At 35.6% G+C, this 18,259-nt stretch overlaps 2 protein-coding genes and 2 long non-coding RNA genes across 4 annotated transcripts; 2 read left to right on the top strand and 2 right to left on the bottom strand.

Annotated features, from left to right (window-relative positions):
- Nucleotides 1-2,015: 2,015 nt before the first annotated feature.
- Nucleotides 2,016-3,171, bottom strand: LOC129756643 (protein FAM136A). The gene is made up of 2 exons (XM_055753563.1): nt 2,939-3,171; nt 2,016-2,715 (listed from the first exon to the last, which is right to left on the bottom strand). The coding sequence occupies exons 1-2, from the start codon at nt 3,023-3,025 to the stop codon at nt 2,377-2,379; spliced, it is 426 nt and encodes a 141-aa protein (XP_055609538.1). The 5' UTR covers nt 3,026-3,171; the 3' UTR covers nt 2,016-2,376.
- Nucleotides 3,172-5,580: 2,409 nt separating this feature from the next.
- Nucleotides 5,581-6,035, bottom strand: LOC129750707 (uncharacterized). The gene is made up of 2 exons (XR_008738465.1): nt 5,939-6,035; nt 5,581-5,873 (listed from the first exon to the last, which is right to left on the bottom strand). It is a non-coding gene; the product is annotated as an uncharacterized LOC129750707 (long non-coding RNA).
- Nucleotides 6,036-9,496: 3,461 nt separating this feature from the next.
- Nucleotides 9,497-10,042, top strand: LOC129751608 (uncharacterized). Its single transcript, XR_008738755.1, has 4 exons — nt 9,497-9,629; nt 9,688-9,760; nt 9,832-9,900; nt 9,987-10,042. It is a non-coding gene; the product is annotated as an uncharacterized LOC129751608 (long non-coding RNA).
- Nucleotides 10,043-11,850: 1,808 nt separating this feature from the next.
- LOC129758824 (uncharacterized) lies at nt 11,851-12,675 on the top strand. The gene is made up of 2 exons (XM_055756464.1): nt 11,851-11,878; nt 11,941-12,675. Exons 1-2 carry the CDS (start codon nt 11,851-11,853, stop codon nt 12,474-12,476), a joined length of 564 nt encoding a protein of 187 aa, XP_055612439.1. The 3' UTR covers nt 12,477-12,675.
- The last annotated feature ends 5,584 nt before the right edge of the window (nt 12,676-18,259 follow it).

Raw genomic sequence — 18,259 nt, forward strand, 5'->3', positions numbered from 1 at the left:
TGGCGAATGAACAAAATGAGAGCATCAGTCTGTGGTAAAAGGGCCCACAGTTATATTTATTAATTTTTTGAAGTAATTAGTACGGAAAAGCTATATTGATCGATCGGGTGATGAAATTAAATCAATTTGAAAGCATTTTAGCGACTTATTTAGGAAAATGATTGTACGCAGCTAAATAGGAAATTGATTTTATTTTCTGAAACTTGGAATGCGTTTTTCCCAAAACAAAGGTCTTGGCGCATTCGCCGTTTTCAAAATTCGATACCGATTTCTTAAAGATTTGCTCACATTGAAAAACTAATGTATATTCAAATTGCGAAAATATTTTGCTTTGCAATTATTTTTATATTTTTGTTAGGCATATTTTACACCTTATGTAATAAAAAATTGTGTTTTGGAATAAAGTTGAAATTTCTTATGCGGAATCTAGTTCCAAAAGTCGATAAATATTTAAAGTTTTTTAACTTCAAATAGATATTTAAAAAAACTCCACATAACTCCACTCTAATTTTTCGTTGGATAGATTCCCACATTTCTGGACTGCAAAATATTGCAAATTGGGCTGCCTTTTTTGCCATTTTTGGAGAACGATTTCAACGAGATGAACCACTTTTTTCTTCAAATTTGACTTCTGAGCCAATAGCTTCCTGGATCACGAACTAAATTGATTTTAAATTAGATCGCTAAGATGAGTTTCCTCAAAAATCCATTCATAAAACATCCTTTTCATATTTTGAAGCACTATCACAATGAATCTCTGTATTATTTTTTCAATTAGGAATAACTCCCAAAACATAATTAAATTACGGTTTCTCATATATTGTTCTGATTATTGAGCAAATCATAGAACCTTTTTTATTGTACAAAATTCATGAGAATTAATTGAAACTCGAAAAAATTTAAAAACTTGAATGGTATCATTTGTAAGATACGCAATATGAAATGAAATCAAAAATAAAAATAAAAAGTTAAATTTAAAAATTTAGGAAATATGAAGCACAAAGTTTGTTTTTCTCGTTTAAAATGTAAATTAAGTGTTTTGTCTAAAAACAACCATTGATAAAATAAATGATGAAAAAAAAACCTACAGACTTGAATTTCAAAATTTTGATCAGTATTGGCGAGATTGTTAAATCATTCTTATCTATCATAAAAATTCTACATTGACACATTAATAAATGAAAAATGAAAAAAAAATTAATCAGCATCAGAGCGTTGTCATGTCAATCTGTTTTGATTTAATTTGATATGTATTGTAATTTTGAAATAATTTTAGGTTCAATGAACCTGTGATAGGTCTTGCAGAAATCTGTTGGAAAATTTTAATACAAGAATTTACTTACTGAGCTTTCAAAAAATTTTTAATTCTTACAGTATTAACAAAAAATGAAATTTTATAAAAAAAATATGAAAATAATATGTTATTTTTAGTGAAAATATTATTATTGAACAATTTTAAAAGGTTTCAGAGCAAAAAATGTTGAAAAAAGACTTTTTGCCAGGTTTTTGAATAATTGGACCACTGTGCAGCGGTATAAATAGGTATGAAACATATGTTTTTCGAAATCTACAAACTTAAAAAAAAATTAAATGAAAAAAACAACGAGCATTTTGAAAATAAAAATAGCCATGAAGAAAAATTTGTCATTTGAAGTTAAAAAAATGTCATTTGACCCCTCCGGTACAAATAGTGTTAAGTAAAATATATAGAAAATCCCCCAACCAGCAAATGAAATTGCGTCAAATTTTACGTTTTTCTCAATTAATGAAGGAAGCTGAAATTAAAAAAAAAAAATTGAGAAAAATACTGGGTAGGAAAACTGTCCTGATTCACCCCATTTTACGGTACATAAACTGGTGAAAAAATTGATTAATTTTACACCGGTGATCAAAATAATCTCAGTTTGCCATTGCCGATGCCGATTGTCTTATTGATTTCTATCCGCATTGCAGGGCTAGTGTATAACTCTACTAATGGATTTCTCATATTTTCGTGAATAAATCTAATGTATTAATAAAAGTTTCAAAAAAATAACAACTGTTTCATATTTGAAATGATTTTGTAGGTAGAGATGTTATCTGTATTCGGATGTTGCTGTGAAAATGGGCGCTTAACTGCAAGGTATATTCCTTTGATTTATTTGGTATTTCAGACATCGATTTTTGCCTCGATCAACTATTATAATATTATTGACAATTTTTGTTTAAGTAATTAAACAAAATTGATGAAAGGATATCTAACACATCTCTACCAAGAGAATGTGTATCTTGTTTTATATTCAAAATGAATACATTTTCATACCTAGTATTAACTGTAACGGCCTTGACAGACCCATACTGGGATAAGGTGATGCCAGAAAATTAAAACGAAACCCCTCAGAAACGATTGTTCCCCAGTACCTGGTGCATCGATTTGAATAACCCCGGAAGCAGTTCGACGTGCTTATCCACACATTTGATGGCACATCTTTCGAATATCCCCGTGTATTTGGAAATGTCGTCTTCCGAGGGTTTAGGACCCATTTTGTCCTTCACAGTGTCGTTACAATCCATAACGCAACGTTGTAAACGATTATTAAAATTACCTAGCTCCTGTTCGACATGCTGCTGCGCCCGTTGCACCGGCACCGAGCAATGCTCCACACAGCGTTGCACCGAATCCATACTTGATCCGATGTCCCTGCAACATTTGGCTGCGCATTCATGCATCTCTGCCTGTAATAAGAGGCAAACGTTTTGGCTAAAAGGTCTTTAAATAAAAAAAATTGTAAAAGTTGTCGTGAAACCTTCTCCAAAACCGTTAAAAAGCATGGCAAGTTCAAAAAGAAACTGTTAAGCTCATGGCTAGTCTCTATTATAGCTGTCTCAAAACAGAAACGCACGCGAATTCCAACATGTTGCCTTCAAGAAGAAACCCACGATGTAAACAACGGCTTACCTGCATCTTACGCAAGATTGTACGATCCAGATCATCTACGCGCTGGGACAATTCCAACTCAATACGTTGTTTCTGTTGTTCCACCATTATTGGCCTTTAGATAGTAATAAGATTTAAAAATTAAAAACCTCGCTGTCTTCACTAAACTTAACTTTTCAATATAAAGTCGACCGGTGGAACGTTACTGATGAAAGATCACAAAAACCGAAGTTACGTCACGCACGCGGCTCCGATGCCGGCTGTCAACTCTATCCAATGATGCCAGGTGGTTTTGTCAAAAATCGCAGGACACCATGCAACAGCATGCAACTAGTGAACCTGTATATAAGAGAAGTGACATCTGAAACACAAAATTCCAATCGAGCAAAAGAACTGTCAAAATCGATTCCAATCGATCCGAGCAGAGCTTTTACCTTTCTTATTGAAAACTCAATCAAGGAAGCTATTGTGATTGTTGTTATAGTTTAATCAGATAATTTTAAAGCTGGTCATATGAATTTATGATTAGGTGCAATTTTTTTCAATGCTTTGGTGAATCGTGTTCCTAGTCGAAAAACTAACTGATTTTTAACGAAATTCAAGTCATTCATACCGTTCATCGCGATCCTTCGGGCATCGAGTTCAATGTTGTTTTGTGGGATTGAAGGAGCGTTCACTTTAGAGCTTGAACATTGAGCCAGAAAACAGTGCTGAGGATTTTTTTGTACAAGATTTCGGCGATGTTGCCACATATCGCTTCTCTTATATGAAGGTTCACTACATGCAACAAGAAAAAATCAGGATTTTTCAGGACACCACTTATTCTGCTTGAATTGCATAGATAAAGGCGAAATACAGGTACTGTACACACAAAACTTTCGAGGCCGAAAATTAGCAAAATTTTGCTCAAATTTGACCAGCTAAAATCTTAGCAATCAATTTAGCAATTTTTTCGAACTAAAATTTTAGCAAACGAGAGAAAAATTTAGCCGCCGCAATTTTTGCTCCCTTTTCTAGCAAAAACCGGAGAAAAAGATCGCCGGACCTGAAATTTCAAAATTTATGGGCTTTTCTCTGGAGATTTAGGGGGAATGTTTGATTATTAAATACAATACTCAAATTTCATTCACTTTTAATTTATTGTTCACACTTTTCCAAAAAATTTTAACACTTTGTAGAACAGAAGTTCCGATCCTGGGGACGCACTTTCCGGCGAGCGAAATGCAATGCCATTCTTACCAACGAATGCACCAAGTTGTGCGTCGGATGGAGCTCGTTGAATTTTCAATCTCGGCCCTTTCCATTTCCAGACTGTTGAGGATTTCTTTTTGAAGTTGTAACCTGGTAGAAAAATAATAAACCGTTTTGAAATTAAAAAGTTGGAAAATCTGAATAATTTATAATTGACCCTACCTGTACGCTTCCAGCGTCGATTAGGCTAGTATATCGTAGTTGACTTAGCCACCTTTAGAACCACCAGAATCGAACTTTCGGAACCGCGCTCAATCGTGTCAGTTTGTTTTTTTCCTCCCAACACGCGGCGGCTGCTGTCTGTACACAAAGCGGCTAAACAATCTTCGTTTTACTAAAATCAAGCAAGATAAACTTTTAAACTACTAAAATCAAGTAAATTTAGCTTTTTGCTAAATCGACGGTAAAAAAATATTTTTGCTAACGGAAAGTAACAGTGAAATTTTGCTAAGTGGAGCCCCGAAAGTTTTGTGTGTAGACGCCTTAATTTATGCAACTAAGACAAGCAGAGTCTCGGCTGGCCTGCAGTTCATATGGAAAAGCACCATTAAGTTATTATTTGAACTAATCCCAAGTAACAATTTAAGTTTTATACTCATCTGCAAGCCCGCTATGAAACTTCATTATAAAACAACGTCAAGCTTTATAAACTGCATTAAAACATCTTTAAAACACTTATCAGAGTAAAAAGGCCCACCTACAGGAGGTTCTGAAGAACAACTTGCAAGTACCTTATAAAACCTCGTCAAGAGCTGATTTCAAATGTCAAATTTTAGTTTGGGTGGAATCTTTTCTGCGTGAATGTTTATTTTTTTATCGCAGCGGTTTCATAATTGAATTGATTAAAGAAAAATATTCTGACCGAAAGCATACGAAAAAAGATGGTTTCGTTTCGATAAGAATTAAAATACAAGGAAGTAACAATCAACCCAATTGGAATGATCATTTTATCCTTCTAATTGCATAAATTTAATGCGCTTTAAATTTTATCGGGTAGTTTTTCGAAAAACTTGTGAAAAATACGTGCGCCAGTGTCGTTTTGCAGAATAGAAGACATAAATTTATTAATTTTTATTTTAAAGTAGCCAAAAATAGTTATAAATTTCTTTAAGATGCCTGTGTTGTGTATACATGCATATTTCACTAAAGTTTTGTGCGAATTTTTGTTAATATCAGCTTTTCATGGAATATAATGCTTCTTGTTTTCAATTTTTCTTCAACATTTTCCATATTTTATCAGAAAATGGCGTATCGTCCCGAACAACTAATTGACTAGCAAATACTGTTTATACGTCCAGTTTTGTCTGGAGGAATGCTGCAATAGGAACAGAAACAGGAACAGAATAACAATAACAAAAACCAATTTTTTTCTTTTAAGAATTCATGATTCCATTAAATAACACAACACAGAATGTGATTCACTTTTTTTTATTATCCAATTAATAAGACTCACTAATTGACACAGCCACGCATCAGCTCCAACGGCCTTAGGATCATTTTCCGGGTATTTTGTTCGATAAAAAAAACGATCCTCCGGTACACACATTACGTCAAAGCTTACCAATCCAATCCGACGATAGAGGCGGTTTTTTTTCTCCAAATGTGATGCTGAAACATCCGGATTCTGTATGAAAGATGACCGGGGCAATTGCACCGAATTGCGGACAACCGGGCTAGGCAGGGGATGCATAATTCCGGGTATTACCTACAACAGTTTAAAAAAATGTATAAGATACAATGTTTAGCATCATCAAATGGTGAAAAATGTACCTTTCGATTGTTTAAATCGCACGCAAAACTTTCGTTGCCGTCCAAATTACACTTTGTTGACATTTTTAATGATCTTCTTCTTCTTGTGGCATGTTTGTTTTCATGCCTGACATTTGACGTTTTATGTCATTTTCATACAGGGTTTTATAGCGAGGTTTTGAAATTGCTTTATAGCGGCCTTCAAAACCGCTATATACACGGAGGATAAAATATTCTTAAAAATTGATTGAGGTTTTCTGAACAGGTTTTATAATCGTTGTGTAGATACCCTGAAGATAGTTTTTGTAATGGTCTTGTCGAAATACGCTTTACAGCTACCAAGACTTTTGCAAATTCGTTATAAAACTTCCACATTTTCCTATAAAACCATTATGAGTTTAAAATGTTGCTTGGGAATGATTACCATCAGTTGAATGCGTTTAACTATTTTGTTCGATGTCTTGATCATTTTAATTTTAATTAAAATTCAATTTATATTTTTTTTAATCAGAACAATTCAGTGTATTATGAAGACCATTAATTTTTTTTTAAAATCAGGACAAATTTGGACAATTTAAAACTCAGGAGTCTCGAAAATCAGGACAAATCCTGAAAAATCAGGACACCTGGCACCTCTGACTCCATGTGGTATTTTTTACTGCAACATGCACACACGGAAAATAATAAAAAGGTAAAATTTACCGAGATAGCCAAGGTAAACGATCGTGAAAGCCAAAAAGGTAGCTTCTACCTCTTCGAGGTGAAACTCACCTCACAGCGAGGTAAAATTTACCTGAATCGAGGTTGGAAAAAAGGTACAATTCACCGAGGAAAAAGGTGAATTCAAAAAAGGTAAATCTTACCTCGTAGCGAGGTGAAGTTCACCTGAATTGAGCTGAATAAAAAAGTATAATTCACCTAGAAAAAAAGGTAAAACCAAATAAGGTAAAACTTACCTCGTAGCGAGGTGAAGTTGACCTGGATTGAGCTAAACAAAACGGTACAATTCTTCTCGAAAAAAAGTGACTATTCGCCGAACCCGTTTATTGAGGTTAAGCTGCTTTGTCATTCAGGAACAAGTTTTGCTTTGTGCATAATATGTGAAAGTCGGAATAGAATGGTAAGTGTTTTCTTAGATATCATTTTGTTGTGCTATGGTTCTCGTCATAATACATTGCTTTTGTTTCAGATCGACCCATAGAGCTTATAGGTGTATTCCACGTCATCCTCCAGCCGGAAAAGCCGAACCTGACCGGATTAGCCGAACAGAGGAGGTGTAACCGTCTGTTACATATTTTTGTGTGGCTCCGCCACAAAATCCAGTAATCCCTGCACACAAAACTTTCGAGGCTCCACTTAGCAAAAATTAGCTGTTACTTTCCGTTAGCAAAATTTTTTTTTTACTCTCGAGTTAGCACTTTCCCAAATTGTCATGAATTTTGCTCAATTTGAGTAAAAAAAACCCATTGCTACTGAATTCAGTATTTACAGTAGCATGGACTCAAACTATCAGGTGTTTTTAGTCTGAGCTCGAACCACGGTCGTTTTTGTTTTGTTTTTTTTTCTTGACTCCAATGCATTTCATTTTGCCGGTCGCGATTTTGGAGCGGAAAATATAGTTATTCGTGTTTTTTGAAGGTTCAAATTGTGTCCGGGTCCGATAAGTTGCGACTCCCAACGGTTCTGGCGACTTTTAAAAGTTTGATAGGTGTAGCCACCAGGATTCCTCGAGTGGCTCAACTTCCTGTGGTTAACCAGCAGTGCCGGATGTGCTATTTCGCCAGACTTCCGGAAGCGGTGTTCCGCTTCAGAAAAGTTTTAGGAAAAGCCCTAGAGAGTTTTCATGTAAGTTTTTAGTGCATTAGTAGAAGATGAAAATTTTACTATTAACTGTTTGTTTTTCTTTAGAAAAGTATCAGCAAAAGGAACTGCACCAGGGAATATTATAATGGAATGGAAGTGGCATCCAGTATCCCTCCTGCGCAAATGTCATCGAGTGGGGTTCTTGCAGGCGTAAAACACAGAGCTGCCCGAATGAGGAAGGATTTTCTCGGTAAGTGTATTCTAGTTGAAAGAATGTAAAGTAAAAGTTCTGAAAAATGTCTGAAAATTAGACATGTTTATATTTTTCTTTCAAAAGAATTTTGAAATATTGAAATAAATAAAAAAAATATTTCAAACTTCCAGGCTTGATAGCTGTTACCCTTGTAAGTTGGCTCAATAGGTGGTATGAATAAGAAAAAAGCAATTGCTTCGATAGCTTTTACTTAGCTCGAACTTTAGAATGGCAAAATTTGAAAGCACTTGCTCAACTAGATATGATAAAGCAGAGTAGAACATTTACTTTCAACCAGATCCAGATTAAAAATATGCATGCCGTTCGAAGTATTTGACTCATAAAACTGCTCGAAAATAGAAAAAGCAATTACTAGAGCTTTATTCATATCAGTCAATGTCATCCTTATCCAGATCGGCAGCAGGGATCCGGATTTAACATTTTAGCCCCTTGGTTGAACCTTGCCAAATGAAGTTCAATGACAGGAGATTTTTTTTCAAATTGCACGATGATGAGCTGCTTGACCTGGCAAACTAACTGTTGGAACATTGTCTCACCCGTGGGGGGCCAAAATATGTGCATTTATTGAGGATTTTGGTTAAGCTTCCTAGTTATGAAGTGAAAACTGAAAGGTATGGTTTTTTCACAAATTTCTTATTTTTTTCATATACTTTTAGAAAAATAAGTCCGTATAATATTAATTACATGTGTATATAAAATTTGAAAGGAACTTGATTATTTTGTTTTTTCAGGTTTTGGCGATGCTGATATTTCCAAGATCATATAGTGATGATCAAAATGATACTGAAAGGCTTGGAAGCGCGATGTTGGAGGAAGTTGAACAACTTGCAAAGTTGGACTTAATGGTAATTAACTATTTCAACACATGATTATGTTTTATAATCTGATTGAACTTCATTTTATTTTTTTTCCAGGAATTCATCTGTCATCAACTGGCTAGCTTGACAATTCTTATAACACTCTTACAAGATGATGGGCGGCAATAAAACTTCCAAAGAAAAAAGATTTTATTCGCGACTGATATCCAAAATAAAACAGGAAATTGATAAGAACCAATCCTCATTTTTTTTTTCATTAGAAATAGAAAACCCATAAATTTAATATAATGAATATTTAATTTTACTCAAATTCTAGCAAACGTGAGAAAAATAAATTTTGCTAAAATTTAAGCAAACAAAGGGTTTTGTTTGCTTCAAAATTAGTAAACATTCAGTCAGGACACATTTTGCTATTTTGCTAAAAGTTTAGTAAAAAAAATTTGCTAAATTGATTGCTAAGTTTTTAGCTGGTCAAATTTGAGCAAAATTTTGCTAATTTTCGGCCTCAGAAATTTTGTGTGTGTCCTTTACGGAAAAACAACAAATTTCACCCAAAAGAACGGCTAACTTCACCCATCCCAACTGTCATTCCGCCCGCACAGGCACTCTCTTTCTCTGAGTGATCCATAGGCGTCGTGCTCAACCAGGGTCGTCGCGGGGAAGTGTGGGCACCCAGAGAACGACGCACCATGTAATTTTGCAGGATGTATGGGCGTCGGCCGAAATTGTAGGTCTCGCGAATTTTGGCACCACTGAGCATGTTCTTTCTGTCTGTGATCTCGTTAAAGAAAAGTAGTGCGCGTCTTGTGTCGTTAAAGTAAAAATTTATTAAATTGTATGGTGTAAATTGATTAACCTATTTCTACTTATTCTAGAGTACAAAAACAAAAACACATTAAAAGTACAATGATTAGTACAGTGTAAATTAAAATGCGGAAAAATAGTACGGTTAGTAAAATAAGAACGAAACATTGAAGTCGAAAAGCACATGTTAAAAGTTTTATGTAAATATGTTATAGCCAAAAAAATCGTTAAAAGAACAACACATTGTGAACGTTAAGCAGAACAAAACACATTTAAAAGAAAAGGTAAATGTTTGTGTGTAAAACAAAACAATTTGTGAACCACGTGGACGATGTTATTTAGTCGCTAGTATTATAACCTTACTTGGCAGGTCCAAGAGGGCCTTTTCTTGTTCGCATGCTTTTTCTCCAGTAACATCGTCCAGCTAGAACGCATAGCGGCACTAGAAACCCAAATCCAGAAGCAGACAGAAGAGACCACAACCCTAACCTTGCTCGCCACTTCAAGGTTGTCGACGAAGCCCTCCCGGTGCTTGGTAAAAGCTGAGATCATCAACAACAAGTTCCAGGCTCTTCCGGGACGCTGGAAAGAGGCCTGCTGAAGCTATCTTCGTCGTTGAAAACAACCCTATCAACTTTCGATGGAATTCCGTCGACTCAACCTAGTTCTGGCTTACAAACATCGTTCAACGGTTCCGCTGCATGCTGCAGCTAAGTACGAAGAAGAAAACCGCAAGTATGCTAAAATGAAAATGTGACGTCACCTCCCCAAAAATTGTTTAAAATAAACCCCAACATTATGTTTGTATACAAATTCAGGCTTTAGTAATTTGCAAGAGATAATTGGTTGATTTACACCTTTCTTAAATTCATATTCGTTTTTCCAATCATTTGCTTAAAAGTTCACTTTCATGAGATTACATGCTTTGCCCGCCTCGATTTAATGTTCATTAATAGTGTGGACTGGTTGCTAGCATGCGAAGTAATCACCCGTGTACGCCCCTGGTCGACTCGATTCTAACTGGATCACTCTGCTGCGAGTTCCGCGGAAAGGAAGTGTCGCGTTGCATCATCAAAACGACCCTGAGTTCCCATTTGTTTACCTTTCCCAAATCCCCACCCACTGAGCTAACTCCGTGTTACAGAGGTCATGAATGTACGCAACGCAGGAGTATTCAGCGGCCATGGCGGCTCGGAAGAACGCGAAGCCGAATTACCAGTCCCTATTTATCTCCAATAAATATAATTATTGATAGAATTTTGTATTTTTTTAATTCGTATTGAAGAAACCAATCAAACCAACCAGCATTTACCTTTTAAATAAGTAAATGGGAAAACGGTATTATTTACTATTTTGCTAGGTGAATGCGAAAAAGATAAAATATACCTTTTTGCTAGGTGAATTGAAAAAAGGTATAATTTACCTTTTTGCTAGGTGAATGAAAAAAAGGTAAAATTTACCTCGAAAGAGGGGTGGAAAAAATTCACCTCGCAAAAAGGTAAATTTTACCTTTTTTTTATTTTCCGTGCATATATGTTGCGCAAGATCTGTTCATAGGGTTCATCACGGAGAAAAAAGACGGTAGTTGTTCCAATTATTTCAGCTTGTTATACCAATAATCGAAATGCAGTTGATTTTTTCGCATTCAACTACTTTTATAATAGATTCAACTACAAACTTCTAATTGTCCTTACGCAATCAACTATCAATATAATGCATTCAACTGTATGATTAATTTTATGCATTAAACTATAAATACAATAGATTCAACTACAAACTGCTGATTGACCTTATGCAATCAACTATGAATATAATAGATTCAATTGTAATGGTATAATTGATTCAATTGTAATGGTATAATTGATTCAACTGTAGATATGATAAATTCAACTACAATTGTATGATTGACTAGAGGCATTCAACTATAAATATAATAGGTTCAACTGTAGTGGTATAATTGATTCAACTGTAAATATGATAGATTCAACTGTAGTGGTATAATTGATTCAATTGTAAATATGATAGATTGAACTACAAATGTATGATTGATTCTAGGTATTGAATCATAAATATAGTAAATGAAACTTGATTGTTATGATAGATTCTAGAATCTAGAATATACAATAAATATATTTGGTTTAACTGGCATCAATGTTTAGATTTTTCTCTTGCCGCCATTTCAGTTATTTACATTCGCGGCGGGAGGTGACAATTTTTTTTTTGCCGTACCAGAAATGAGTCTTGCAGATTCGGATTCGGGTGGTAATTAATATTAAACGTTAAAATGTTTTTGTCCAAAATCATCCGAATTGTCGTAATTTCAGGTAGCATGCGGGAAGCAGACGGAAGAAATACTGGAGCAGTTAGAGGTTCAAGAATGATTTCTCCGGAACAAAATTCCTCTTCATCGACTTCTGAATCGTCAGCTCCGGCCATCATCGGAACAACCACAGACTACTCGCCGAACCCAAAGCCACCGCTAGCACTCGAAAAGGATACGAACAGCACAGCCAACAGCTACATTCCAGCAGTCACAGTTACTGTACTCGAGAATTTCCAGCCCGCTCAGCTGACTTCGATTTGCCCATCTGTTGGCCCCGTAGAATCGACCGTGACTGCAACCGTTCATCAAGCTTCACTACCGGCTGCGGCCATCATTATTGGAAGGCAAGTTTCCGGTAGTTTTACCGAAGGCAACATGCCATACAGTGGCAACGGGGGATCCGGTTTCCGTAGCTCCTTTAATGGACGCGTTCCATTCGCTCGTATGCTTTCCAGCAACCCTAGCAGTGATCGGCGCTCCGGGAATGCCGGTGCTGAAATCTATCCTATTTCGGCATCTTCGTCGATTGCCAGCTAGTGGATCCAAAATAATCCAACTGAAGAAGAAGGTTTTGGTGCAGCTCGCGCTTAGGTGATTTTAACTACCATCACCAATCATCATTTCCAGAATCACCAGCCACGGTTCTCGAATAATCATGGTTATGATGGTTATTTTATGGAGGTGATGGAGGTTTAAGTTTGTTTACACATTAAAATGATAAATTAATTTTAAGAAATACAATGTTCCTACTCTTTTGCTAGCTTTTATTTCGGAACCAAAATTAAAGGTTCTGAGCCTAGTAAAAACCTATAAAACTTCCGGAATCTAACTTTTTTTATTTGTATACATGAAATAAATCAAATAAAATAAACTTTTAATTCTATAATACACAACAATTGAATCGACTACAAATATAATTGAATCAACTGTTTTTGTATAATTAAATTTACTATATATATAATTGAATCAATCATACAATCAAAGTTGAATCTATCATATTAATGGTAGAATGAAGAAATTCAATCATACATATGTAGTAGAATCTATGATATTTATAGTTGAGTGCGCAAAATCAATCATATCGGTATAATTGAATCTATTATATGCATTGTTGGACACAAAAAAAACAATCCGAAAATCAATTGTATATATAATTGAAAGTTTGATATTTATAGTTAGCCGAGAATTAATCAGAAATATGATTGAATAAAAGTGGGTTATTGTTAAAAATACTATACTTTTTTCTCCGTGATAGAGTATTTCCTGATACTGTATTTCTAGAGTTTGTTTTGATTAAGTCGTATAAACCAATGTAAACAAAATTGAGTTATTGGCTGCAAACGTTTGGTAAATATGTAATCTATGTTCGGTAAAAACTTGATTTTAATTGATTAATTGATAACTTTAATAAACTGATTTGAATTTTGGACGTATGATAACTTTCACATTTCTGAGTGCATTTTGGTTTTTGAGACTTTTTGCGTCACCCTGCTTTGCCGTGCATTCAAAAGGACACAAAATATTGCGGTTACTGGGAAAATTTCTAATCGAGCGACGGTAGCCTTCCGTGCGGTAGGCTAGCCGGAGCAGTAAACACAGTTAAAAAATTCACTCTTACTCACTAATTTCAAAAGTTTTTTTTTTTTTTTTTTGTAAATTATTTATTTGAAACGGCTCATACCTTTAGGCTTTAAGGAGCCAAACTCGTTTTGTTTGATTACAATTGTGTACTTAGATCTAGTTCATTTTTTTTTTGAAGAAAAAGAAAGATAGAAAGGGAAATATGAAAATAAAGAGAATTATAGTCGAAGATCGATAGCTTTTAGGAAAAGGTATATCTCGAACATATAGTCCAAGTCCATCATACCTAATACATCCCTCACTGGAACGTCGGGTGGTTTTCCTCGGGCCCGAAGGGAATCTATAAAGTTCGCTCTGGCGAATAGGTGGTCCTCACACGACCAAACAATATGCTCGATGTCATGGTAACCTAGACCACATCCGCATAAATTGCTGCCAGCAATATTTAAACGATAGAGTACCGCATTCATGGAATAATGATTGGACATGAGACGGGAAAATATACGAATAAAATCCCGAGTCAGGTTCAATCTATTAAACCAGGGTTTAAGGCTTACCTTTGGGATAATCGAGTGGAACCACCGACCAAACTCATCCTCGTCCCATCTACGCTGCCAGTTGACAAGAGAGTTTCTTCGAGCCAAGAAGTAAAATTCGTTGAATACGATTTCACGCTGGTAAATGTTGCCTTCCATCGCACCCACTTTTGCAAGGGAATCTGCCCTCTCATTGCCTGCTATTGAGCAATGTGAGGGGACCCAGATAAAGGTGATAGAAAAGCAACGTCTTGATAAAGTGGTCAATATATCTCGTATCATTTCGAGGAAGTACGGCGTGAATTTTCCTGGTTTTATAGAGCGGATTGCTTCAACAGAGCTGAGACTATCAGTTATAATATAGTAGTGTTCAATAGGTCGTGTGGCGATACTATTCAAAGCCCAGTGAATAGCTGCTAACTCTGCAACATATACAGAGCATGGTGACTGGAGACTGTGAGATGCTCTGGATATTTCGTTGAACACTCCAAATCCTGTTGTTTCCTCTATAAGTGATCCATCGGTAAAGTACATTTTATCAGCATCGACGTGTCTATATTTAGCTTCGAAAATTCTTGGAATCAGAAGAGGACGATGCGGATCCGGGATTCCACGAATTTCCTGCTGCATAGACAAATCAAACTGGACAGAAGAATGATCGTAGTCTGGGCTACAAACACGAGTTGGAGAATACGAAGAAGGGTTTACCTGCATTGACATGAGGATATGGTATATAGACATAAATCTGGTTTGAACATTTTGCTCAAGTAACCTTTCGAAATTTACAATCACCAATGGGTTCATGACCTCACACCTGATGAGGAACCGAAGTGATAGTAAATTGAATCGATCTTTCAAAGGGAGTATTCCTGCCAAAACTTCAAGACTCATGTTGTGTGTTGAGGGCATACAGCCCAAAGCGATACGGAGACAACGGTATTGGATACGCTCTAGTTTGATGAGGTGAGTTTTGGCAGCTGACTGGAAACAGAAGCTACCATATTCCATAACGGATAGAATAGTTGTTCGATACAATTTGATAAGATCTTCTGGATGGGCTCCCCACCAGGTGCCAGTAATTGATCGGAGAAAATTGATTCTTTGTTGGCATTTTCCTTTCAGATACTCAATGTGGGCTCTCCAGGTACACTTGGAATCAAACCAAACCCCAAGATACTTGAAACTCCTCGATTGAGTGATCGTTCTGCCTAGGAGTTGAAGCTTAGGTTGAGCAGGTCTACGTTTCTTAGAGAAAACAACCATTTCCGTTTTCTGAGGGGAAAACTCAATCCCAAGCCCCAAAGCCCAGGAAGAAAAATTTCAAAAGTTAAGTTAAGAAGTAAATTCTTGAATCAATCTTCAAATCATTATTTTGCAAGAGAGGACAAAACATGAAGTCATCGGAATGAAATATTATTATTCTTAGTATTCATTGAGATTGAATTAATTACGAGCGTTAAAATCCCAGACAAAACAAAAAATATTGAACACTATTGAAAACACATTTTTCCATAGCCTGAGAATAAACGAATTTGGCATGACGAAGATTTTTGATGCGATAAATGCGTCTTTGATACTTTATATGCTGGTCGAATTCAATTATGTTGTCGTTAAAATGTAACAAATCGTATATGAGAAGTTAAAAAAAGGAGTTGTGTACGGATAATGATCTATTATAGGAAATAATACCATTCGCATCGCAAAAAATTGGACTGCGCACTCATAACTGCGAAACTTGTGCGATCTGTCAAATCAGTATAAAATATGTCGGTTTTCTACACGCTAACCGCTTTTCAGTTAAACTTTATACGGATAACTCCGACTGCAAAACATAGCACGAAATCCAACATTTAATGAATGATCGCTACCGTGTCGTCGAACTCTAAACTTATTTAAACAACTACAGCGTTTTCTTTTTTTTCGTGAATTTGTCCGCTGATTGACCCCATCGTTAACTGTTTTTTTTATTATTCATTTTTCCGTGATTTCGACCGCTGATTGACCAAGCTCAAGGCAAACACAATTTTTTGTTTTATAAACAATAGATAATCCGATAATAATATTTGGTATACATGTTTGTTTGACAACTTTTTATTAAATCATCTTTAAATGTTTTCCGCTTGTTCATCCGATTTAATTTCAGTCGATAAATAATCCTTATGTAGAACAATGCTCATTTTTTTCTTGAATACTGTAATTTTTTTTACAGTGGTACCCTACGGGAGCCCAAATCAGCTATCGCAGAAATAGAAAAAAAGAGTGGATCAGCAATAACAATTCGGCAGGTTGGTTTTTGCGTCGTTTTGCTTTCGTCGCGAATAGTGCTGTGAAATGTTACGAAAGTTTACGTAAAAAAATGCAATTATTGAGAAGAACTGTCTGCGAGAGTGATTCGAGCCATGCCTTACAGAATTGCTGGCTTGAATTAGTTGTATGGTGAGTACAATAAGCTTTACTTTTGACTGTGCTGGAAAAAGTTTCTGTTTTCATTACAGAATCGACCGGAATATCAGAAAATAATGGATACCGTTCCGACTACCTTGAACAATCACGGGTGGGGGCAAGAAAAACCCTGTGAGTTCCCTAGGTGACAGTCCCATTAAGCGACAATTCCGGATGCCCTGGAGCGGCAACTTCCGCGTACTGTTCAATCAGATTGTGGTGTTTGTACGTTTTTTAAGTACATACCTGCGAACAATTTAGCGAACTTTTATAGTTTTGAGGTAAGTGGAACCAGTTTTTCCAATCAAACTTATCGATGTTTATCGATAGAGTAAAACGCCTTATGCGCCAAATCACAAATGCTTTAGGTCGTAAGTACGTTTTCACTGGTGATGACTTAACTTACGGACAATTTAAGTACATCGGAATGTTCTCGGCCTATTTTTATGTAGGATTTCATTTTCTGAGTCGAATTCGGGAAACACTCACAAAGTGAGAATTTGAAACCTGATTCGAAACTTCAATAGCGATTTTCTCAAAACACGTCAGTTGGCTTATACGACCTAATCAAAACTAACTCTAGATTTGTTTATGCCGAGTGTTGCACTAGTGTTGCACTGGTGCACCACTAGGTGCTGTCAAACTGTTTGTTTATTCGGACGGTGTTGCACTGGTTTTGACCTGGTGTTGCACTGCCATCGGGCGGTGTTGCCCCGAAAATTTTGTCAGTGTTGCGAGAGAGCGTGTGAGTGAGCGAGGTAGCAATACACTGGCGACGATTTGTGTTTGTTTTTATCGGGTACGGTGGAACACTCCACGAGTGGAGAAAACAAATACAGTATGAGACAGATTGTAGGTAGGGTAGCTTTTCGTTTTTGTTTTGAAAAATGCAAACACCAAAATGCAAAAATGCATTTTGATCTTTGACGATAAGCACTATTCATTGCTTTCTTTTAAAAACTGTTTTAATTAAAATCATTAACATACCTTCATGTCTCAACTTGTTATGAATTTACAATTAATTAAATAAAGAGTTTATATTCTCCTCAGCAAGGTGCGCTTGCAAAATCACTACAATTGCATTGCAAATATTATTTCGTTACTATATGGTCATTGAACATGCTTAATGTTGTTGTTATGCTTACCCTACCACGATATGCCGAGAAAATGTTACCATGAGAAATCAGCTGTTCGTTTGACAAGTGGCAAAATGCCTTATTGTTTCCTTTTTATTTTTTAAAGTTTCAGATATTTTATTTATTACCAAAAAACGGTTTACCACAGGTTCTACTACATAAGAATTAGCTCATTTACATTAACGAGCCTATAGTAAACTATAGTTTCTTTAATTTACATATTTCACATAAAACAAATAAAATATTGAAAAAGTTTGGTCGAGTCCGTCAACATTCTTATCATTCCACAGTTGTATCGGATAGGTTTTAATGTGAGTCCACCTCAACGAAAACTAAAACGTTAAAATATGCTTTATATATAAAAAAAAATCCTTGGAAGCAGAATTCGCTTTTTTTTAGTTTCAAAGTTCAATTTGCCGATCGTCGCAAACCACTGATTTAACCATCAAATCTTCAACAATTTACCAGAATTGTTGCGAAAGTGCATGCATGCTCCATAATAAGACTGAAATTTAACTGAAAAAGCATATTTGAGCAAGAACTGATCCTATATAGGTGTATACACCCACTAAAAAAAAATAGCAATTATTTATAATATAGTTTTTTCCGTGTACCTTGAATACGC

The sequence above is a fragment of the Uranotaenia lowii genome, chromosome 3 (assembly GCF_029784155.1).
Source record: "Uranotaenia lowii strain MFRU-FL chromosome 3, ASM2978415v1, whole genome shotgun sequence".
Classification (NCBI taxonomy): Eukaryota; Metazoa; Arthropoda; class Insecta; order Diptera; family Culicidae; genus Uranotaenia; species Uranotaenia lowii.